This window comes from Macrotis lagotis, chromosome 2 (genome assembly GCF_037893015.1).
Source record: "Macrotis lagotis isolate mMagLag1 chromosome 2, bilby.v1.9.chrom.fasta, whole genome shotgun sequence".
NCBI classification, from domain to species: domain Eukaryota; kingdom Metazoa; phylum Chordata; class Mammalia; order Peramelemorphia; family Peramelidae; genus Macrotis; species Macrotis lagotis.
The window spans coordinates 256240360-256266673 of NC_133659.1; the positions used below are offsets into that span (position 1 = coordinate 256240360).

The following is a 26314-nucleotide window of genomic DNA, read 5'->3' on the forward strand; positions in this document are numbered from 1 at the left end:
TAAATAAGAAATGTTTTCCCCATTTGAAAGGTTTCTGAGACAAATGACATTATACATTTATTTAAGTTCAAAGCACAGCAAGCACATGCCCCAAAGGATGCACATTCTCCAGAAAGTTAAATCCTCTAAATTCAGTCTTTAAGAAAAGAGAAAATCAAGGGAGGCCTAAAGTGAGAGTGTAATTACTGCCCAGTTTTAATATTTGCAGAAAAGGATATGAATGTATCAAAATTTTAATAGCTATTCTCCTCAACAGGTTAAAAGGACTTAAAATGTACAAGGCAGGTGTGGCACTAAATCGGAAGAGTGTTTTCCCTCTGTTTAGTACTACAAAGGTCTGTGAAGAAAGAGAAGAAAGAAATATTATTAAAATATTATTATTGGCTCAAAGCATAAACATGAAAGTCATAATACCATTCTAAATACAGATTCAGCAAAAACAATTTTCTCCCTTCAACTGGCTTACTTTGGCAAGAATGTCTTATTTGACAATCATTTGCCCCTTCTCCTCCTCTTTCCTTCACCCTGCCATACCAACCTCCCTCTAATATTGTGCCAAATAGTTCTGTCAATTTATAGGGTAAATTTCTTTCTTTTAAGATAACTATAAATCCTGTGAACCAGGCTAAAACAAACTCTTTGTCTTCTTGGAACACAAAACAAAAGTTTATTTGGCAAAGTGCTCTGTTTCCAGAGTTCTGTTTGCAATGCACCATTTGATGAGAATTATCATGAATTATCATGGAAAGGGTTCTTAACCTGTATGTCAACTTGGATGGAAAAAAAATTATTTTCACTAACCTCTAACTAAAATGTAGTATTTCTTTCCATTATGAGTATATAAAACAAACCAGAGTACTGTAGAATTCATCACAAAATAGTTAAAAAACCCTGTTCTGGTATATTAAATGAAAACTTTTCTGTCTGGTTTTCATGGATTCCCAGAGTTAGAACATTCTTCAGAGACCAAATAATTCAACCAATATGTGTGATAGGCTCTTCTTTATATCACCCAAAAGTGACCACTCAAATTTTGCTTGAAGACCTCTAGTAAGAGAGAACCATTACCAATCAGTAACCTTTTTTACTTGTTGAGAACACTATGATTAGGAAGTCTTTGCTTATGTAAAGTCATAGTCTGTCTTCAGTCTTATCTAGCCCCATGAACCATCATCACCAGTCAAATCAGTCTCCATATTATCTTCTATGCTATAATTCCTGCTTTTATGCCTTTGTTTATACTATATAGTTATTTTTATATCTCTCTTGAGAGAATTTAAGTTCCCTGGGGTTCAGAATTGCTTCATTTTTCTCTTGGTATAATGCCTCAGAGAAGGAAGGAAAGAAGTAAGGAAGGGTGGAATAAAGGGAAGAAAGGAAGAAATGAAGAAGGAAAGAGGGGAAAGGAAGGAAAGAAGGAGGAAATAAGTATTTATTATATTAAGCACCTACTATAATACACACACACACACACACACACACACACACACACACACACACACACACCAGGTACAGTAAGTGTTTTACAAATATCTCATTTTATCCTTATAATAGCCCCATTAGGTAGGTGCTAACATTGCTCCCATTTCACATATTAGGCATTTAATAAATGCTTGTCAATTGATCCTACTCCCTATGGTGGAAATGCCTTCTTGATTGTCTGCTACCTTTTATTTTCCATCTCGTGCCCTATTTTATGTCCCAAAAGTCTTAGTGCTGTTTTAAGCTATTAAAGCTTTTGGGACACACTATATTCTTTCATATCTTCATTCCACAGTGACTAGCATAAGCATCAAGCATATAGCTAGGCATTCAATAAATAGACATTAGCTATTTCTTGATGTGTGTGTTCCTTTCATATTTCCCATAGAAATTTGACAGATCTATGTCATTCTCACTCAGAAAGAGAATAACCACCATTACTAGACAGTCAGCTTCCTGGTAAAATTCTTTCTTCCAGTACAAGTGGATTGGACATTTTTGTTGTAAGTTTTCAAATGCCAGGAGATACCACAGTGCATTTCCCATCCTAGTGTATGCTACAGAAAAAAAAATTATTGGATCATAAGATTTAGAGCTGCAAGAAAAACCAGAGATAGTTTATTTTAACTTCATTTTACAGATGAGGAAAATGAAACACAAAAATGTTAATCTGTCCAAGATCATATAGGTAGTATGATTTGAATTCAGTTTGTTTTCTCTCTTTTCTCCTCTCTCTCTGCATCTTCACATATATACATACATACATATATATATATATATATGCACACACATATGTAAATGCATATCTAGCTTAAAGTCTTGATAGGAAGCAGAGAAAGAGGAGTCAGGAGTACCTGAGTTCAAATCCGGTCTCAGACACTTAATAACATGTGTCTACATGTTAATGTCAGCTCTATGGCTGTCCTGGAATCCACATATGTCCAAAGCGGCTATGAAGCTGCTCAAACAACAATGAGAACAGGACTTTCCCCGAGATCCTCTCTTTAAAGCAATTCTACTCCCCCTTGTGTTTCTATAGCAACTCTCTCTGAGGAGCTTCCAGATATTTTTATTAAGTCCTCACTCTCCTCATGACATTACTGTGCAGCATGGATGAAGCTGGAATTACCAGACTCAGACTCCCAGGGCAGGAAGGAATTTTAGGCATCATTCTTAGTTCCACACTTTTATCTTATTGATGAGTCCATTTTACTGGAATTCAGAAAGGGTAAGAAACCCTATTTATTCCCTACCTGGCTGTGTTCCTTTGGCTTCCTCATGATATCCCTCCTCCAGCATCCATTTTCAATTTTTTTTTATTCTGTGTTGTCTTCCCCTGTTAGACTTGTGGGCAAGAACTGTCTTCATAATTATATCCCGAGTGCTTAGTACGATGCCTAGTATATAGTAAGAACTTAATAAATGTTTACTGAATCACTGACTTGTCCAAGGTCACACAACTATTAGAGACATATCTCATTTTCCTCATCTGTACAGAATTCAGGCCCCCTGCCATCTGGGCTGCTCAGACTTTGATTATATAAACTTACTTTTCATACTAGATTTTAAGTTTTACATCTCAATATTCTTTATTCATTTTACTGAAGGAACACATTAGGGGGAAAAAAGAAAAAAAAAACCTCAACTCATTCAAGGCAATAAAACAAGAAATTCAAACCTCAGACCTGGAATTTCTTTGCAGCACCAATAGGGTCAGGGTGGAAAGTAATTCTAAAATAATATTGTCCAAAACTTATTTATCAAAACAGAAGAAAGGCACAGTCAAGTCAGTTCAAGCCCAAGTCTGCTATTCTATTTTACAAAAAGAACTCCCACAAAATTCTACTAATTTGTTAGCTATCTTAAGTAAAATGAAGTCAATTATATAAACTTAATTTATACAGAACTTATAAAGAAAACATAAAATAGGGGCAGCTAGGTGGTGCAGTGGATAGAACACCGGCCCTGGAGTCACGAGTACCTGAGTTCAAATCCGGTCTCAGACACTTAATAATTACCTAGCTGTGTGGCCTTGGGCAAGCCACTTAACCCCATTTGCCTTACAAAATCCTAAAAAACCAAACCCCCCCCCTAAAATGAGGCATAATAATACAATTATTATATTGGTAAGAAAAGTTCCTTAAGTTTGTGAAAATACTCTACTTTCAATTTGAAATTATTTTGCCCAACTCTATGCCAATAAATTTAATAATCTAAGTGAAATGGATGAATATTTACAAAAATATAAGTTGCCCAGGTTAAATGAAGAAGAGATTAAATACCTAAACAACCCTATCTCATAAAAAGAAATTCAACAAGCACTCATTGAACTCCCTAAAAAAAATCTCCAGGACCTGATGGATTCACAAGTGAATTCTACCAAACATTTAAGGAACAATTGGTTCCAATTCTATATAAACTCTTTGGAAAAACAGGGAAAGACGGAACTCTGCCTAACTCTTTCTACGAAACCAATATGGTGTGGTTACCTAAACCAGGAAGAGTTAAAACAGAGAAAGAAAATTATAGACCTATTTCCCTAATGAATATAGATGCAAAAATCCTAAATAAAATCTTAGCAAAATGATTACAAGTTATCACTAGGATAATACATTATGATCAAGTAGGATTTATTCCAGGAATGCAGGGTTGGTTCAATATTAGGAAAACTGTTAGTATATTCAATTATATCAACAACAAACCCATCAGAAATCATACTATCATATCAATAGATGCTGAAAAAGCTTTTGACAAAATACAGCATCCATTCCTATTAAAAACACTAGAGAGTGTAGGAATAAATGGACTATGCCTTAAAATAATTAGCAATATCTATCTGAAAGCATCAACAAGCATTATATTCAATGGGGAGAGGCTAGAGGCAGATCAGGGGTAAAACAAGGATGCTACTATTCAATATTGTATTAGAAATGTTAGCATCAGCAATTAGAGAAGAAAAAGAAATTGAAGAAATTAGAATTGGGAAGGAAGAGACAAAACTCTCACTCTTTGCAGATGACATGATGGTCTACCCAGAAAATCCCAAGAAATCATCCAAAAAACTACTGGAAACAATTAGCAATTTTAGCAAAGTTGCAGGTTATAAAATAAACCCTCATAAATCCTCAATTTTTCTATATATGTCTAGCAAGAAACAGCAGGAAGAGCTAGAAAGAGAAATCCCATTTAAAGTAACCTCAGACAATATAAAATACTTGAGAGTCTATTTGCCAAGACAGACTCAGAATCTTTTTGAAAATAATTATAAAACACTTCTCACACAAATTAAATCAGATTTAAATAACTGGGAAAATATCAACTGCTCATGGACAGGTAGAGCTAATATAATAAAAATGACGATTCTACCAAAACTAAACTATCTGTTTAGTGCCCTACCAATTAAAATTCCAAATAATTACTTTAATGAGTTAGAAAAAATTGTAAGTAAATTCATACGGAGAAATAAAAAGTCAAGAATTGCCAGGAGCTTAATCAAAAAAAAAAGTGCAAAAGAAGGTAGCTTAGCCCTACCTGATCTAAAATTATATTATAAAGCATCAGTCATCAAAACTGTTTGGTATTGGCTAAGAAATAGAGTGGTGGACCAGTGGAATAGACTAGGTGTAAAAGCAGGAGATGATTATAGTAATCTGCTGTTTGATAAACCCAAAGAATCCAGCCATTGGGATAAAAACTCCCTCTTTGATAAAAACTGCTGGGATAATTGGAAGTTAGTATGGAAGAAACTTAGATTAGACCAACACCTAACACCCTTTACCAAGATAAGATCCAAATGGTTACAGGACTTAGACATAATAAAAAATACTATAAGCAAATCAGAAGATCAAGGATTAGTTTACCTGTCAGATCTATGGAAAGGGGAGCAGTTTATGACTAAGGAAGAGTTGGAGAACATCACCAAAAACCAATTAGATGATTTAAATTACATTAAAAAGCTTTTGCATAGATAAAACCACTGTAACCAAGATCAAAAGAAATGTAGTAAATTGGGAAACAATCTTTACAACTAATGATTCTGACAAAAGACTCATTTCTAAAATATACAGAGAACTGAGTCATTTTTTTAAAAACAAAAAGCCATTCCCCAATTGACAAATGGTCAAAGGATATGCAAAGGCAATTTACAGATGAGGAGATCAAAGCAATTCATAGCTATATGGAAAAACGCTCTAAATCATTAATTATTAGAGAAATGCAAATTAAAGCTTCTCTGAGGTACCACCTCACACCTCTCAGATTGGCCAGTATGACCAGAAAGGATAATGATCATTGTTGGAAGGGATGTGGGAAATCTGGGACACTATTACACTGTTGGTGGAGCTGTGAACTCATCCAACCCTTCTGGAGAGCTATTTGGAACTATGCCCAAAGGGCAACAAAAATGTGCATACCCTTTGACTCAGCAATACCACTATTGGGTCTATATTCTGAAGAGATGATGAAAAAGGGTAAAAACATTACTTGTACAAAAATATTTATAGCAGCCCTGTTTGTGGTGGCAAAGAATTGGAAAGCAAGTAAATGTCCTTCGATTGGGGAATGGCTTAGCAAACTGTGGTATATGTATGTCATAGAACACTATTGTTCTATTAGAAATCAGGAGGGATGAGATTTCAGGGAAGCCTGGAGGGATTTGCATGAACTGATGCTGAGTGAGATGAGCCGAACCAGAAAAACACTGTACACCCTAACAGCAACATGGGGGCGATGTTTAACCTTGAAGGACGCGCTCATTCCATCAGTGCAACAATCGGGAGCAATTTTGGGCTGTCTGCAAAGGAGAGTGCCATCTGTATCCAGATAAGGAGCTGTGGAGTTTGAACAAAGTTCAAGGACTATCCCATGCAATTTAGAAAAACAGATATCTATTGTCTTATCTCTAAGGATATGATTTCTCTCTCATCACACCCAATTTGGATTAAGGTACAACATGGAAACAAAGTAAAGACTGACAGATTGCTTTCCATGAGGGAGTGGGGGGAGGGAAGTAAGATTGGGGGGAAATTGTGAAACTCAAATAATATCTTTAATAAAAATTAATTAAAAAAAGAAAATGCTCTACTTTCCTTAAATGGGGCAAATATTTGCCAATCTGTCACTGATTAGCTCTGTGATCTTCAATAAGTGACCTAATCTATTTGGATCTCAAAATCATCATCTATAAAATGAGGCATCACCCTAAAGAAGTCACTTAAAAAAGAAAGGCTTCTTATAGGCTAAAATATTTACAGCAGCTCGTTTTGGGGTAGCAAAGAACTGGAAATAAAATGGGTATCCATTGACCAGGGAATGGATAAACAAATTATGGTGTAGGAATGCAATGGAATATTATTGTGCTGAAACAACAAACATGATGAATACAGAAAAGCATAGAAAGCTATACCTGTGAAGTGAAGTTGAGTGAAGAGAGCAGAGCCTGGAAAACAATACAAAAATGACTACAACAATGTAAATGGAAAGAACAACCACCATAAAATAAAAAAAAGAATAATTCTGGCCTCAAAGAAATAAGAAGGCATTTCTACAATGTGGAGCAATGTGTATAAATACCAAATTTTTGAAATTTGTATTGATCTTGTAGTTTTTTTAAACATTCTTCCTATTTTCCTCTTTTTTTTTTTTAGTTTTTGCAAGGCAATGGGGTTAAATGGCTTGCCGAAGGCCACATGGCTAGGTAATTATTAAGTGTCTGAGGCCGGATTTGAACTCAGGTACTCCTGACTCCAAGGCCAGTGCTCTATCCACTGCACCACCTAGCCGCCCCTCTATTTTCCTTTTTTTAAAAAAATTATACTAAAAGAATTGGATCTCTGAGAAGGAGAATTGAGATGAGGAATCTAGGCAATGTTAAAAATTAAATAGGTTTGCAACAATCTCTTTAAAAAAAGAAGAAATGAGAGCTTGAGTAGAAGGCTTTTCTAGCACTAACACTCTAAAAATAAAAATCCTACATAGCCCTAAAATTCATAGACCCACAGAATTTGAGAATTGGAAATGAACCTGAGTGGCCATCTAGTTTAAAACAACCAAAAAAAGGAATCCCCACAATGACATGTCCATCAAGTAATCATCCAGTCTTTGTTAGACTCTAAGGAAGGGGAATCCATAGTATGTCAAGGCAACCTATTACAATTTTAGACAGTTGAAATTGTTGGGCAACTTTTTCTTGATATTAAGTCTAAACCTGATTCCTTACGAGTTCCATCCATTCCCCCTGGCAAATTTCATGTCCTCTTGGAAGCTTAATATCCCTCTTCCTGTAGTCCAAGAGATTACATGAGTTTTTAAATTGATCACACAGCATTGCTAACTTTCACTGAGACTACTGCTTCACAAATGTCCAGATAACCACTTCCATGTTATTCTTATGAAGTTGATTGTTCTGCATCAAGTAAAAGATTTCCCATTCATGCCTATGGATTTCATCTTACTCTTCCCATGCTCTAGTTTGTCCAGATCTTTTTGGATCCTGAAAGTCATCCAATGCATTAGCTAAATAGCTTTGTGTTAACTGCAAATCCAATGAGAGTACCATCTATACTTTTATTAAACAAAATTTACTGACAAAAAATTTAAATAGAATATCTTCAAGCACAGGTCTCTGGGGTACTTCACTGGCGAACTCCTGCCAAATTGATACAAACTAAAAATTTATAACTTTAGCAACTACAAAGTTGTTATAATCTAATAACACTTATCTCCATCTTCTCCACAGGAAGATGATGAGATATTTTATCAAATTTAAATCAAGGTAAATTATATTCATAGCATTTCCATACTCCCCCATCTGCTAGTTTGGTAATTGTATCAAAAAAGGAAATGAAGTTTTAATTTGGCATACCTTGCTCTTAATGAAGCCTTGTTGGCACTTTGTAATCATCCCTTCCCTTTCTAGATGTATACCAACTTTAATGTTTCATTCTTGAATTCTCCCAGAAACCGTAGGAAAACTAACTGGCCCATAGTTTGCAGACTCTCTTCTCTTCCCTTCCTTGAAAATTGTTTGCCCTTCTCCAAAATGGTGCTACTCCTCCCATTTCCCAAGATCTTTCACATATCACAGACAGTGTCCCAGAAATCACACCTGCCATTTCTTTCAGGAACAGAAAATGAAATTCATCTAGGTCAAGTGACATGAATTTATCAACGGCCAAAAGAAGCTCTCACCTTACATTTCTGAGCATCGACTCTTTGTTAATCACGTTCTGTTATATCATTTTCAGTATGAAGCTCCAGTCTCTTTTACAGAGAAAAGAGAAAGAACTAAAGTAATTCCTGCTTTCTCTCTTGTTGGTTTTCATCTTTCTATCCACTCCAAGAAAAGGGGAGATTCTTTATTCTTCTTTTACTCACAATATACCAAAAAAAATAAAAACAACCAACTACTCTTTTTTGTTGTCTGTGGGTTCCTACCAATTTCTGAATGACTCTTCTTCCTTCTTTGTATTCTTCTCTAAGGTGTCTAACTGTGGGTATAGACACAGAACTTTTTTTTCCCAGAATTTCACTGAGTTTCCTTTTCCTCCCAATATACCTAGAGAAACAAACAAAACACCCTTGTTTTTAGTTCCACTTAGCAGGCTTAGTTGACTCTAAACTTTAGCCTTTGGGTACTATTTTATCTATTTATTTATAAATTTATTCATATTTTTAAGTGAACATAGTGTACTTTGCTCTGCATTCAGAATCCATAGGTCCCCCCCCCGATATGGATATCATTTTCCTTAACAAGTTTTCTGGGATTGTCCCTGATCACTGAGCTATTGAGAGGAATTGCTTCTATCATAATTGATCATCTCACAATGTTGCTGTCAGTATATACAATGTTCTCTAGGTTCGGCTCACTTCACTTAACATCAGTTCATGCAAGTCCTTCCAAACTTTTCTAAGACAGGTTTCTCATACTTTCTTAGAGAACAATAGCACTTTATAACATTCATATAGCATAGCTTGTTCAGCCATTCCCCAAATGATAGGAATCACCTCAATTTCCAATTCTTTGTCACTACAAAAAGAACTACTATAAATATTTTTGTACATGTGTCTTCCCTCTCCCCCCTTTTATGATCTCTTTGGGATATAAACCTAGTAATGATATTGCTGGATCAAAAAGGACGTACAGTTTTACTGTCCTTTGGGCATTGTTACAAATGGCTCTCTAGAATGATTGGATCAGTTCACAACTCCACCAACAGTGCATTAGCTTTCTAGTTTTTCCAAATCATCTCCAACAGTGATCATTTTTCTTTTTTTTTTTTTTAACATTTTAGCCAATCTGATAGGTGTGAGTTGTTTCAATTTGAATTTTGCTAATCAATAATGATTTGGAACATTTTTCTATGTATATAGTTTTTATTTCTTCATCTGAAAACTACCTTATTTAGTTCTCTATATAATTTAGAAATGAATCCTTTATCAGAAACACTAGTTGTGAAAATAATTTCCCATATTTATATAATCCTTCTAATCTTGTTGCATCAGCTTTATTTAAATGAAAGTCTTTTAATTTAACAGATAAAATTATCCATTTTTGAAATTTTCTATTTCTTCTTTGAACATAAACTTCTTCCCATATTTTAACAGGACTCTGCCCTGCTCTCAATATTCATCTCTTATTACCCATATTTGCTTTCAGCTTCTCTACATTTACTTCAAAAATCTAAGCTGATTAGTGAATTCCTTGTACACCCAAATAAGTCTCTTTAGTCAAATCTTATTTTTCATTCTTGCTGGAATTATTTATGTCTTCAGAATTTCATCTCAAACATTTCCTATTGCTTCTGGGTTAATTTAATAGGAAGCATTTTACTCCATTGCATCATACTTACCTTTCCTCTTCCCCCTTTGAATTCTGATATTCCAAAACACAGGATTCATACCAGACTAGGCCCAGATTTTTTCTTCTCTCAAACTCCCCCACTTGTTGGTTCATTCATCCGATAGTCAACCTTCTGGTAATGAATCCTATTTAACTTAGGGAGGTCAGGTATCAGTTGTCAGTTACCAGGTATTATGCTTGCCCTAACTCAAAGACTATGCATGGGCATAACTTGTAAGAACCTAATTACCTCCAAACCACAATGAGGTATCAAAGTGGGATTTTTGTAGAGGAAGAAGATAGTACAAGTAGTACTATTTCCATCTTACAGATGAAAGAACTGAGACTCCCAAAGATTAAGTAGCTTCTTCAAGTTCACTCACCCAGTAAAAGTTGAATTCATGTATTCTGATTACAAACTGAACTCAATCAAATCTAGGATTTTTAGTTCTACCTTTTATTATCTACTTTTTTTTAAGGTGTTTTTTTTTTTGCAAGGCAAACAGGGTTAAGTGGCTTGCCCAAGGCCATATAGCTAGGTAATTATTAAGTGTCTGAGGTTGAATTTGAACTCAGGTACTCCTGACTCCAGGGCCAGTGCTCTATCCACTGTGCCACCTAGCTGTCCCTTATTATCTACTTTCAGTGTAGTAAGGAACAAGCATTGTGTGTGTGTGTGTGTGTGTGTGTGTGTGTGTGTGTGTGTGTGTGTATGTTCCCATGCTTGATTAACTAATAAAATCACTGTCAAGAGGCATCATGCCATAATGGAAAACAAGCCCACCTTGGAGTCAGAAAGACATGAAATCAAGTCCCATCTCTGACACATATTGACAATTTGACCCTGGGCAAGTCACTTAATTTTTACAGTGCCCCAGGGAACTCTCTAAGAGAGTGGTAGAGGCGATTCCCTCACCAAATGTTCCCTATACCAATGAGATTATAAATTGAGACCTCCACCCTTCCCCACAAAAATCACTTTGAAACTTCTGAGATAGATCTGGGGGGGGGGAAAATTACTCTTTGGAACTCAGCATAGGGCTCTGATATCAGATCAGTCAGAGCCCAGATGGTTGTAGGAATTGTAGGAGTATCAAGCTTTTGATTCCTGTGAGAATATTTCTTTTTTTTCTTTTTTCTTTTTTTTTAGATTTTTCAAGGCAATGGGGTTAAGTGGCTTGCCCAAGGCCACATGGCTAGGTAATTATTAAGTGTCTGAGGTTGGATTTGAACCCAGGTACTCCTGACTCCAAGGCTGGTGCTCTATCCACTGCACCACCTAGCCACCCCCTGTGAGAATATTTCTAAAGCACAATATTTTACCTAATCTGATTTAAATTACATCTTTGTGATGTAAATGAGCTAAAAGGGAAATTAAAATAAGATGATGGCTTGGTGCCCAAGGGAAAATATCAGTTTATTAACAACCACCATTGAATATGTTTGAGCACAGGGCCCATTATAGAACTGTGGAATATCACTTAAGTTATTGCACGCAGTATTAATAAATTTGTTGTGCCAGTATAAAATGAATTTTCTGAAAAAGCCTGAGATTTTCATTTCTAATTACTGGTATCAGATTTGGAGTACACAGTAGAAAGCAACCCTACTATTAACACAAGGGAAGAAGTTATGTCTACAATTAGGGAAAAGACTAGGTTGTGTTTGTTGGGAGTGGGGTAGAATTAGTGGAGAGGATTTGAGTAAGGCATTGATAAAAGTCTCCTCCAGATTAGTTCTGTCTCATTGCTGCCTATACCATCATGATATCTCTAAAAAGGTGGGTAATACAAGAAAGTGGGTAGTTTTAATGCTTACTGTCTCATTATCAATAAGAACCTTCTACTTCCTACTGTAATCAATGAAACTATTGCCTTTCTCCAAGTATATTAGAGAAATGATTCTCCATATCTGAAGAGTAGATCTGATTATCACAGGCCTCCTCACTCTGAAAAACCAGCTTGCCAGGGAAGAAGGCCAATATTGGATCTGCAGACTGATTCTTGAGGGGGGGCATTTGGAGAAAGGAACCTTCTGGCCAAATGCTGTAAAACAGCAGGGATAATAAGGGATGCTCCTTGCCTAACTACCCGAATCAATTGGTCATTCACTTCTTGGTAAATGGCCAGCTATTAGGACATAACTAAATAACTGCATTGTTAAAAATTCCACTGAATAATAAAGCAAGAGTCTAATGTAAAAACTAAACTGACTACTTTGGGTAGCCAAATCAATTCTCTAACTGGAAGCCTGCCACTGGCCCAAGGCCATCACTGGGTAGAGATATCTTGCCAAAAATAATTCTATCACTTGAAAAAGTAATCTTGTGGGCCTGGTGGATTGCTCAAAAGCACTAGTCAGGTTGAAAAGCCCCATCAGATTTAATGGCAAGTAGATACAGAAATTAGTTCTAATTTAGTTCTAACCTAACGTTTTGATATTAGATACCTTGAGAGAAAAAGTCAACCAGAGCAGAATATGAAAGGAAAATGAGAGACTTTTTTCCTGGGTTCACTTCAATTTGATAATTTATGAGCCCATAACTTTTGAGTACTTGATTCAAATCTATAGAAATCTGGAACAAAGGACACCCATACTTGAAGTCAGAGAAAAATAAAAGTGGAAGGATTTATATATTTCAGTTGGAGAAATTAATAAGGAGAATAAACTAAAGAGGCAATTGTCAGCTCTGCAAAGTCTCCATATTTGTAATACTACTTTGCCAATCTCTTTTTCTGCCCACCCCCTCACCAACTGCTCGAATATATATCAACAAAAAGTCTTCTTTATAAAAGGTATTTCCTCAATTATATCCAAGAGTTCTCACAAGTCCAAGTCCAATGCAAAAATTGATCTGTAGTAAAAGTATTATTATCAACATGACTCGAGGGTCATATGAAATAGAATTCTAAAAGATTAAATACCAATTAATTTAATACTGCCATCAATGATATGAATAGTTCAAAGAATACTCTACATCTACTGTTATTGCCAAGTTAGATGATCTGCCTACAAGAACAAGGGGAAAGGATCAAAATTCACATTGATCATGACAAGTTGAAAATATGTCCATCATGATACTTCCCAAAAGACTATAGGCTTGTGAGAAGATATACAGTTATTGCTTAATATCTCACTAATAATATTTTTTCTTACCTCTTAAAAGTTTCATAGGGATAGTTGGAATGTCAATCACTTCAGTAGTTAGGTTGGGGCAAAAAGAAGAGGATAGAGAAACTGCATAAATTTAAAGTCAAGTAGGATTACAGGAGCCTAGAAACCCATTATAATATTGGTTTTTTTGTTTTTGTTTTTTTTAGGTTTTTTGTTTTTGCAAGGCAAATGGGGTTAAGTGGCTTGCCCAAGGCCACACAGCTAGGTAATTATTAAGTGTCTGAGACCAGATTTGAACCCAGGTACTCCTGACTCCAGGGCCAGTGCTTTATCCACTACGCCACCTAGCCGCCCCAATATTGTTTTTAAAAAAAAAAATCAACATAATTTGATGACAACTAGCATGGCCTCCTAGATAGAGATCCAGTCTGGGAGTTGGACCCAAGTCCTATTTCTGACTCACAATGGCTGTTTGATCCTGGACAAGTCCTTTTATACATGTTCCAATGTACCAGACAGTGCTCTTAAAATGGTATATTGCAGAAAAGTTCTATACCTAGATGAATTAGTTGAGTAATTTTCTTCCTTAACAGCTCCCTAATCCCTAATGAAATCACAGAACAGGACAGTTTCCTGGGCTGGATTACCCTACTTTTGCAAAGTCATTTGAAGTGGAGTCACCTTTCACCACCATTATATCCCTCTACCTTGTCTTGTTATTGTTCCCTCAATTTACCGAAAAAGCCTTCCTGTTTTTATCCCATTTCCCTCTGTATTTGACTTTCAATTATCCTGCTAGATGAGCCATCCTCATTTTTTTAAATGATTCTCCAATGTTTCTCATACAGTTCAAACTCTTGGAAGTTCCTCATCAATTTGCTTTGGCCTTCCTAGCATCCTTCACCTGTCACTCTGCAAGCAGCCCAGATGGTTTCTTCAGAATGTGGTGCAGTCATCACAGAAAATTTCTTCTCTTTTCAGCTTTACCAGGTTCCCACCCTTTACTCCTCTAGCTCTAAACTTTGCCATCTTTTATGAAAGCCACTAGATATTATGTTTGTGTTTGGATCTTCCTACACTTATACTCTGAAAAATTTTAAGACAGGATTAAACTGAGGCAGCTAGGTGGCACAGTGGATAGAGCACTGGACCTAGAGTCAAGAGGACCTGAGTTCAAATCCGGCTTCAGACAATAAATACCTAGCTGTGTAACCCTGGGCAAGTCACTTACTCCCACTGCCTTGCAAAAAACAAACAAACATGGGGAGGCTAGGTGGCGTAGTGGATAAAGCACTGGCCCTGGAGTCAGGAGTACCTGGGTTCAAATCTTGTCTCAGACACTTAATAATTACCTAGCTGTGTGGCCTTGGGCAAGCCACTTAACCCCATTTGCCTTGCAAAAACCTAAAAAAAAACCTAAAAAAAAAAAAAAGGTAGGAATAAGCCCAGAATGACAGTGCACCAAGAATGGGGGTATCTAGTTGAAGGCCTGCCTGTGCTTTGCCCAAGCTACCAACACAAAGATACATAAAGTCTACTTCCTATATGAAAACTTTGCTGCCAATTCCAATGAACTGACAAACTTTCACCTACACTACTTAGCATCTGTGCATACCAATTCTCCGGGAATGAAAGCCCATCGCCATCTTGGTTGCCTTTGTCAGGACATGCTCCAATATATCAATGTTCTTCTTAAAGGACAGTATATAATGAGCTTATCACCTTCCATTCCTTAAAACTCTACTTTCTAATTGTGGCCTAAGATCATTTGCCTAGCTCTAGGTGAATTTCAGAAAAACCTGGAAAGACTTAACATGATACTGGGTAAAGTGAGCAGAACCAGACCATTGTACACAATAACAGGAACATTGTGTGAAGTTCAACTCTGATAAACTTGACTACTCTCGACAATACAGTGATCAAAGACAATTCCAAAATATTTTTTTTTGCAAGGCAATGGGGTTAAGTGGCTTGCCCAAGATCACACAGGTAATTATTAAGTGTCTGAGGCCAGATTTGAACTCAGGTACTCCTGACTATAGGGCCGGTGCTCTATCCACTGCGCCACCGAGTCACCTCCCCCCTCCAAAAGACTTCTGATGGAAAATGTCATCTACATCCAGAGAAAGAACTATGGAGCCTAAACGTTGGACAAAGCATACTTTTTTCACATTTTTCAAATTTATTGTATGCTTTTTCTTTCTCATTTTTCCCCTTTTTGTTTGGTTCCTCTTTCACAACTTGACTAATAAGGAAATAAGTTTAACACTTACTTACTTATATAGCCTATATCAGATTACATGGGGAGGGGGAGGGGGAAAAAGAGGGAGAAAAATGTGGAACTCAAGATCTTACCAAAAAAAAAAAAGAAGGCTGATAACTATCTTTATATTAATTTGGAAAAAATGAAATAAAAATTAAGAAAAAATACCATAGTAGCTCTTTCTTGGCTGTCAAATCATATTAGCAGGTGTGTTAGCAACAATAAGTGTTGCAATCTACCAAAACTTCCAAGATCTTCTTCAGAACAACTGTGGTCTAATCATATCTTTCCTATGTTATATTTTGTACCCAAGTAAAAAAAAAACTTTATATTTATCCCTATAGGAGTCTTTCTAGTGAAATGTTCTATATTTGTCTAGATCTCTTGGATAGAGACCGTCATATGCTTTTGATATCCCTCCCAGCTATGTGTCATTTGCAAATCTAATGAGCATTCCATCTATTAGGTCTTTATTAAAGCACTGGCAAAAAATGTAAAACAATACAGAGTTAAACACAGATCCCTAGGACACTACACTGGTACCTTCCTGTTATATAGATACTTCTTTAACAACAGCTCTTTAAGGTCCATGATTCACCAAGTTCTGAATCCACAATCCATAATCTAGACTGGGGATGTTAAACTCAAACAGAAACTGTCCCCAGCTGGTTGACTGATTTGGAAAAATTATCCATTGCATTGTATTTTCATTTTTCTTGTTAAACATTTCCCAGTTGCATTTCAATCTTGTTCAAGCCACATCCAGTAATTTTGTGAGCCACTACCTACCAACACAGAGCTTAAACTTATAATCTAGACCACATCTCTCCATCTTCACAGGAAGAGGATGAGATACTTTATCAAGTTTAAATCTAGATAAATGATATCCGAAGCATTCCCCTCATCTGTTAATTCAGTAATCCTGTCAAAAATGAAAATGAATTGGGGCAGCTAGGTGATGTAGTGAATAAGAGCACCCTACTCTGGAGTCAAGAGGACTTGCATTCAAATCCAACCTCAGACACTAGATACTTACTACAAGTATAGCCTTGGGTGAAGGACTTAACTCCATTGCCCCACAAAAAACAAACAACCCCCCCAAGGAAATGAGGTCAGCCTGACATACCTTGTTCTTTTTTTAAAATTGATTTAATATTTTCTTTTTCTCCAATTACATGCAAAAAAAATTTACAATTTTCATTTTTAAAATTTTGAGTTCCAAATTATTTCCCTTCCTCCCTCTCCACCCCCTTCACTGAGAAGGCAAGTAATTTGATATAGATTATACACGTGCAAGTTATGCAAAATATATTTCCATATTAGTCATGTTGTGAAAGAAAACATAGACCAAAAAATTCCTCAAAAAATAAGGTTAAAAAAAGTATGCTTCAATCTGTATTCAGACATCATCAGTTATTTCTCTGAGGATAGATAGCATTTTTCATCATAAGTCCTTCAGAATTGTCTTGGATCATTGCCAAGAATAGCTAAGTCATTCCCAGATGATCATTTTTTTTTATTGCTGTTACTTTGTACACAGAACATTTCACTTTTCATTAGCTCATATAAGTCTTTCCAGGTTTTTCTGAGAGCAATTCTGCACATTTACATTCTATCACAATCACAAAGCATCTTTATTCCGTTATTCCCAACTGATGAGCCTGCCCCTAGAACTGATACTGCTAGATCAAATGGTATAGTTTTTATAGCCTTTTGAACATAGTTCTAAATTGCTCTGAGGAATAGTTGAATCAGGTCACAACTCTACCAACAATGCATTAATGTCTAATTTTTCCCATACCCCCTCCAACATGTCATTTTTCTTTTCTGTCTGATCAATCAATCTAACAGGTATGAGGTAGCATTCCAGAATTACTTTAATTTGCATTTCTCCAATCAATAGTTATTTAAAGTATTTTTATATTTTTATAGTTAATCTTGATTACATCTGAAATCTGTTCATATCTTTTGATCATTTTTGATTTGGAGAACTGTTCTTATTTTTATAAGTTTGACTTAGTTCTCTATATGAGGCCTTTGGGGGTCACTAGTTGGCGCAGTGGATAAAGTACTGGCCCTGGAATCAGGAGGACCTAAATTCAAATCCAGCTTCAGACACTTAATAATTGCCTAGCTGTGTGACCTTGGGCAAATCACTTAAAAAGCCCATTGCCTTAAATAAATAAAACTTAAAAAAATAAAAAGAAATGAGGCCTTTATCAGAGAAAATTGCTTTAAAAAGTTTTTTCAGTTATTATTGCTAAATGTACTTTCCTTCATTCACCATAAGTTTTTTCTTGTCTCTTTTGTTTCCCTCATTCTACTTCTCCCTTTCCTTTTATCCTTTATTATTCCTTAATTTTATTTTTTTAGATATTATCTCTACATATTCAATTCACAACTGTGTCCTCTGTCTATACATACTCCTCCCATCTGTCCTAATAATGGAAAAGGTTTTTAACCTTATTAAGTCTTTTTATTTTCTTTTCCTTTTATCTCTACCTGAGTCTTGTATTTGAAAGTCAATTTTTCTGTCTAGCTCTGATCTTTTCTTCAAAAATGCTTGAAAGTCCTCTATTTCATTGAATGTCTATTCCCCCCCCCAAAGTATTACACTCAGTTTTATTGATGGTGATTACTGATTGTAATCATAGCTGCTTTGCCCTCAAGAATATTATATTCCATGCCCTCTGATCTTTTAATGTAGAAGCTGCTAAATCTCGTATTTTCCTAAATATGGTTACATCATAATTGAAATGTTTCTTTCTGGTTGCTTGCAATATTCTCTCCTGGAATTTGGCTATAATATTCCTGGGAGTTTTCATTTTGAGATTTCTTTCAGGAAGTAAGCAGTGGATTCTTTCTATTTCTACTTTACCCTCTAATTTTAGAATATCAGGAAAGTTCTCCTTGATAATGTTTTGAAAGATGATGTTTAGGCCCTTTTTTGATTATGGATTTCAGGCAGTCCAATAATTTTTAAATAATCTCTCATAGATCTACTTTCCAGACCAGTTGTTTTTCCAATGAGATATTTCACACCATCTTCTAATTTTCTATACTTTTGGTTTTGTTTCATTATTTCTTGATTTCTCATAAAGTCATTAGCTTCCATTTGTTCAATTCTGATTTTAAAGCAATTTATTTTCTTCAGTGAACTTTTGTACCTCCTTTTCCATTTGACCAATTCTATTTTTTTAAGTTTTTTTTCTTCAGTGAATATTTGTACCTTGTTTTCCATTTGGCTAACTTGACTTAGCAAGGCAATCCTCTCCCCAATGACTTTTTATTCCTCTTTTACCATTTGACCCAGTCTATTTTTAAGGTGTTGTTTTCTTTACTATTTTTTGTGTCTCCTTTACCAAGCTATTGACTCTTTTTTAATGATTTCTTACATTACTCTCAGTTCTCCTCCCAATTTTTCTTCTACTTTTTTTACTTGATTTTCAAAATTCTTTTTTAATTTTTTCCATGTCCTGAAACTAAATCATATTTTTCTTGGAGGCTTTGGAAGTTGCAGCTTTGACTTTGCTATCTTCTTCTATGGGTGTTTTGATCTTCCTTGTTACCTGAACTAAATTTTAAAATTTCTTAAGGGCAGCAAAACTCCTTTCCTTAGATCTACAATCCTATACAGACATCTAAATATTCATTAATTTTACTGTTACACCTGATATACTTGTTTTACGTTCAGTATTGACTTATGATGATTACCGCTTTCAAAGTAAATTTATGAAGAAAACAAATTCCTATTGGCATGGTCAAACAACAACTCCTTCTTCAAATTATCCTTAACAGGATATGGCAGCAAAATGAATACTTTTCATCTTTCCCCTCATGATCCTCTACTGAGTTTCCTGAAATTCTCATTTTTTTCAAGTGGGTCCTCCAATTTATATTTTTGAAATTTACTTTAAAATTTCTTTTGAGTTCCAAATTCTCCCCCTTTCTTCTGTCTTTGCCCTATCCACTGAGAAGGAAGCAATGTGATAAAAATTATACATGTAAAATCATGAAAAACATACTTTCATATTAGTCATGTTGAAAAAAGAAAAGCAAGAAAAAAAGTGAAAAAATTATGCTTCAATCTGCACTCAGATTTCATGGAGGTGAATAGCATTTTTCCTCATGAGTCCTTTGTATTATCTTCAATCACTGTACTGATCAGAGTTGCTAAGTCTTTCATAGTTGATCTTCATCATCAATACTGCTGTTACTATGTACAAGGGTCTCTTGGTTCTGTTCACTTCACTTTGCATGAGTTCATAGAAGTCTTTCCAGTGTTTTCTGAAACCATTCCCTTCATTATTTCTTATAGTCACAATCAGAAACCACAACTTATTCAGTCATTCCCCAACTGATGGTCAGTTCTTCCATTTCCAATTCTTTTTTTTGTTTTGTTTTGTTTTAGTTTTTGCAAGACAATGGGGTTAAGTGGCTTGCCCAAGGTCACACAGCTAGGTAATTTTTAAGTGTCTGAGGCTAAATTTGAACTCAGGTCCTCCTGACTCCAGGTCTGGTGCTCTACCCACTGCGCCACCTAGCTGTCCCTTCCATTTCCAATTCTGATCACCACAAAAAGAGCTGCTATAAATATTTGTGTATATATAAGTTCTTTTCCTTTTGAAATTTCTTGAATAAATGAGTGATATGGTCAGACCTGCACATTAGGAAAAATAACTATGGAGTTGTGTGCAGGATAGACTAGAACGGGGAGTATATGAGAAGTCTGAAATTGTTGTTCTTCTAGAATTGCCTTCCATAGAAAACATAAGCAAAATCTCAAAATTCTTCATCTACAGAAATAGTGATGCTTTATCATATCTATCATATCCAATACCCTTATCATGTTAGCGCCCATCTGATTCATATAATCTTTTTACAATCTTTCAGTCCTTCCAACAGGACAGACTGAGGACCATGAAAGGAAGCAGTTGGAAAGTTAGTGTAATCTCTCTCCCATCTATTTTTAGCTAGAAACTAGAAGGTCATGAATCTCTAAAAGAAGGAGACACATTAGAAAGTGATCATTGCTTAAATCATTAGGAATATAGGTTTCTTTTAGAAGTCTGGACAAAACAATCTCTCCTATCATATCAGGGCTTTAAAAAGGATTCTCTTACTATCTGGAACACTCCCATTCCTCTCAAAGGAGAAGTCAGCTTGCATACATTCTCCTGATGTGAGGAAGCTTTCATTCCATGGAACTAGCTCATTGACCCCTGAACAGACTCATGGATATGATAACAAGGAGAGAACTATTAAATCTCCAAGTTCCGAGGGTAAGTGCAGCTAATCTTTGAACTTCAATAAGCTTCATGAGTACCAGAAACCAATTGAAGAAATTCTCTTAATCAATATTCATCTCATTCAACCATTCTGTGTAAGTCACTGTGATATGTACAGTAGGGATCAAACAAGACAATCCCTCTCCTCATGTAAATGTTTGTGTCCAATTCCTCTGAACATACCTCTGAGAATGAGAAGGAAAGGATCTTGGGTTAGGATAAGATACTTCCAAACACAATGCTCAACTTATAGAACTTATCTAACCTTCCTCAACCTAGTCACTCAGAGCCACAAAGTAGTGCAATGGGTAGAGTGCTGGCCTAGAGTCAGGAAGACCTGAGTTCAAAACTTTTCACAGACTTCCCTAGCTATGGGACCCTGAATAAGTCACACAACCACTGACAGTTTCCTCAACAGTAAAATGGGAATTATACTTCCCAGGGCTGTTGTGAGGATCAAATGAGATAATGTTTTTAAAGTATTTAGCACAGTGCCTGCTTTCTTAAATCCTTGTTTCCTTTCTTCTTTTCTCTCCTAAGTACTCATCCAATCAGAAATCTTACCCTGTTAGAGTATCCTAACCCAAAGTCACTTTTGCCACCCACCATTAACTCTGTTCCTACATCTAAAATCTTCTTAGTTGTGGGATGAGACTCTTGTCTTCAACAAGATGACTCTCATCTAATGTTATTCTCACCAGTCATATACTCTAATCAATCTATACAAAAGAGTACAATTTTAGAGTCATTCTCCTCCTCCTAACAGAATAGGATAGGAAGTACATAAAGGGTTAAGGAGGAATTGGCCCAACAGAATTCCAATCATATTAGCAATATGTATCATGTAATTCCAAGTACCAAAAAACAAATGGATGTACTAGATGTGTGAGCTTGAACAAATGTTTGAATCTCTATGGATCTTAGTTTTCTAAAGTATAATAGAATTCTACAGTCTTCCAAATGTTAAAATGTTATGATCTGAGCTGTCCATCAAAGTTGGTACATTAGACAGTTTTGCTTAAATATTTTTTTAAGGAAAGGGGATATTTATTGGGGGTATTCAAGCAAAAATGATCAACTATGATCAACAACTTTGAAGAGGGCCTGAATCATATATTAGTGATTATATATCTTTTCATGAAATGTGATAGAATAGAGAAGCAAAAGTGATTGATTATAGATGGAACATTTCTTTCTACAAGGGACTTAGCTATTAGAGAATGAATTCCTTCATGTACCAAGATACTTTTTTTCCACTTAGTTACCTTGAAAAATATCATTGATAATGTCAAAGATGAAATAGTCACTTGTTTCAGGCAACACCAGGGGATTAGCCTCTGAGATAAAGTTCATATTTTAAGAATCATTTTCTCCCAATTTTGATTAAGCTCCCTAAAACCAATTTGGCATTTCTTACTTTATGTTTACTTGCATTTCCCCTTTATTTTTATATACCAATCTCTCAAATGTCTAGAATCAATATGAAACCCTTCTCACTGTTATTTGATAACCAGTCTAATTCTAGGAGATTTAAACACTAGAGTTGGCATGGGTTCTGCTGAGGATTCATTTATAAGAAATCTAGATTGGGAAAATTCTCCATGGGCTCTTTTTACTAGAATAACCACTTGAACTAAAGAGAAAATTACTTGGTCAAACTCATTATCACAACCTTATAATGTTAAATGAAGTCTCTGGGATAGTCCATGAGGAATCATATATCCTTTTCTAATTAAGAATCCACATTATTGACTATATTAGTCCTCCTTGCTTACCTCCAATACAAATCTGGATAATTTAACAAACATTTATTAAATACTAATTTAATGAAGGCAATGTTAAGTGCTTAGGGAGATTCAAGGACAATATCTGTACCTTCTAAGGAGCTTTCATTATCCTGTAAAAATTTACCATTTCCTTTTTTTTTATTTTTTATTTTTAGGTTTTTTGCAAGGCAATGGGGTTAAGTGGCTTGCCCAAGGCCACACAACTAGGTAATTATTAAGTGTCTGAGGCCAGATTTAAACTCAGGTACTCCTGACTCCAAGGCCAGTGCTCTATTCATTGCACCACCTATCCACCCCACCACTTCTTTTTAAATTTGTTTTGAAGCTAAGCTTGTAAATATACATATTGGAATGATGAGATTTTAGGGATTAAGTAGAATACAATTTAAAACTTAACTTTTCAAGTTTTGAGGATTTGATAGTACTATTTTATCTTTTGGGAGAAATTTCCCCCACTAACTTATATAACAATTGTAAATAGATTAAAACCAGTCATTTAGTAATTATCTTGTATCTTATTTTGAAAAGGGCTATCAGAAAAATTTTAAAAAATAGATAAATGAATGAATAAAAATATCTACCAAAATTAAGCTATCACCACAGATGAAAATCAAATAAAGTTACCCATCAATTGGGATCTCGACATCTAGTAATAAACTTCTCTGAATTTTAACTGGGCAAGTCTTTTAATGCTGGATATGTATTTGAAGCCTTTTCAGATTTGCAGGTTGGACCTATCAAAACTTGTGTGATAGCATAATTTTAGAGAACACAGGGCTCTATACAAGCCAAGATGAAACATAAAAGTAGAGGACAAATACAAAAAATCCCCTATTAAAAAACTGAATTAAGATCAATTCCCATAGGAGACTCTCAATTCAGCTATAAGAGACAGTAGGGGCAGGTATGTGAACACTACTGTTCTGGGAAGTGCTTTTGTAAGGGGAATGATAAAGCCACCATTTTCTAATAATGAATGGAAAAGTCATCTCACCCATCTAAATAATCTGGCAACACTTTTGATTTGGTACAGTGCCAGAAATTCCATAGCTGGAGTTCTATTATCATATCTACTCTAAAATATGTGATTCACTGAATGGCTTCACTTCACTCCCTTATAATTGGCTATTGTTAACCATTTCAGAAGGTCATAAATTGAGAGACCTTATGGATCATCCAACCCTTTCAGATGAAGATACTTGAGACTCAGAGAGGTTAAACAACTTTCCAAGTTCACATAGTAAGTAGCAGAAGCATAATTTTAGCCCAAGTCCTCTGACTCAGATACAGCATTCTTTTTGCTATAAAAACCTGCTTTTATAAGAAAGAAGAATGGAAGACATATGAAATGGGAAAAGTGTTTAAAGTAAGTAAACTTAGAGAACAATTCATATAGTAATAGCAATATTGTAAAAATAATCAACTTGGAAATATTTAGTAACTCTAATCAATACAATGACCACAATTCCAAATTCCTCAAAATGAAATATACTATCTACAGATGGAGAAGTGATGGAATCAAAGTGAAGATCAAAAAAGCATATTTACTTTCCTTTTTTCTTTCTGCCTTCTTTCCTCCTTTCATTTCTTCCTTTTCTTTCTTTGACATGACTAATGTAAGAATCTGTTTTATAGGACTATATATACTTGTAATGGACTTTGTTTTTTTTTAACTTTTCAATGGGTAGAGGAATTGGAGAGGGAAGGGAGAGAATTTGGAATCAAAAATAAAATAAGGGCAGCTAGGTACTGCAGTGGATAGAGCACCAGCCCTGAAGTCAGGAAGACCTGAGTTCAAATCTGATCTCAGACACTTAAAAAAAATTACCTAGCTGTATAACCATTAAGTGGGCAAGTCACTTAACCCCACTGCCTTCCAAAAAAAAAAAAACCTCTCCAAACCAAAAAAAAAAAAATAAAATAAAATTGAATTATATCAAGCAAAAAATGTTTCTGTCCCATCTTTCCTCTAGTTTCCATGTGCTATGCTTTTATGTAATGGTCTGCTCCATCTTTCCATCTCTCATTGACCTTGGATTCTTCCACCATTCACTTTTTTACTTCTAATTCACAAATCCAGAAGTACTGATGGAGAAAATCCCAAAGTCAAGCTAAGTGAATCTCCTAGAAAGTTTGCTGACCATTAATAAGGTCTTCACTGATGCATTGGAACATTTCTTTTTTTTTTTTGGCAAACCTTGAACTAATTTATAAACTGAACTATTCTAATTTTCAAAAAAAGCTTTCTTTTTCACACCGTTACCTTTCCCACCAAAAAATAGATCATCCTCTTTCCTACCATTCACTGTTAGACTTCTAGAATGAGTAGTCTATACTTATTGGAAGTCCTCATCACCCACTCCCTCCTCAGCCTCCTCCAAACTTTCTGCCCCATCACTGAAATGATGCTCTCCCAAGTTATGAATGACCACTTAAGAGATTTATGCTTTCTCATTCCTTGTCTTTCTTAACCTTGCTGCAACCTTTGACATGGCTGCATATCCTTCTTGACACTTTCCTGGATCTTTTCACATTTTCTTCCTACTTCTGTGTTCCTTCTTGGTCACTTTTTTGGTCATTGGTTTTTCCTCCTCCTTCTTCCCACTATATGTTACCATGCATACCTTTTGGACTCTCCAAATTCATGTATTTTCTGCTAACCTCCAAGTTCTTAGTCACACCATTTACAAATGCCTGCTGTATATCTAAACCTAGACAATTTGAGGATATCTCAAGCTCAACATTTCCAAAACTTAACTGATTGTGTTCCCAAAGTTGTCTCCTTTTCCCAGAGTTTTTATTTCTATTAATAGTGCCATCAATCTCCCAGTCACCCATCTTGAAATCATGAGATATCTCTGACTAGTCTTTTTTTTCTCAACCTTTATATTCCAACAGTTGCCCAATCTTATCACTTGTATTTCCCATATTTTTCAAGTCCATCCAATCATACTTCCAATTCACTGGTTTAGGTCCTCTTCACCTCTCACCTATTAAAACAGATTTCAAGGGGTGACTAAGTGGCACAGTGTATAGAGCACTGGCCCTGGAGTCAGGAATAACTGAGTTCAAATCTGGCCTCAGACACTTAATAATTACCTAGCTGTGTGACCCTGGGCAAGCCACTTAACCTCATTGCCTTGCAAAAACCTAAAAGATTTCAAATTGATCTCCCAGATACCAGTCCTTCCATATGCAATCCAACAGAGCTGCCAAATAGTCTTACTAATACACAGGTCTCACAAAATTGTTGCCCAGTTCAAAATTCTTCAAAAGATCCCTAAAGTTTCTTGAACAACATCAATTCCTTAGAATATTTTCTAAAATCTGGCTTCATTGTATCTTTCCAAGTCTATTTCATACTATTCCTTATCTTCCCACTACATTCCAGCTAAGCTAAACTAATCATCATTCCGTGACCTTAATCACTTTTTCCCATCTATGTACATGTGCAACCATTAGTCCTCATACTGAAAACACTCCCTCTAGATTTCTTCCTCCAAGGAATAGCTTAGGCACCACTCCTCTAGAAATTGTGACT

The 26314-nt window shown here is 35.5% G+C and overlaps 1 protein-coding gene across 6 annotated transcripts in view; it reads right to left on the reverse strand.

Annotated features, from left to right (window-relative positions):
• Nucleotides 1-26314, reverse strand: part of SCN8A (sodium voltage-gated channel alpha subunit 8) — a 202133-nt gene that overhangs the window by 102157 nt on the left and 73662 nt on the right. For 5 of the 6 annotated variants that reach the window (XR_012476117.1, XM_074225893.1, XM_074225894.1 and 2 more), the window contains one exon: nucleotides 218-337. The exons of the other annotated variant lie outside the window; for it this stretch is intronic. Coding sequence is in view for 4 of the 5 variants with exons in the window: in XM_074225893.1 (XP_074081994.1) it covers nucleotides 218-337 (120 nt within the window). In the remaining variant the exon portion in view is untranslated. The remainder of the gene's footprint in view (nucleotides 1-217; nucleotides 338-26314) is intronic. 6 annotated transcript variants of the gene reach the window in all.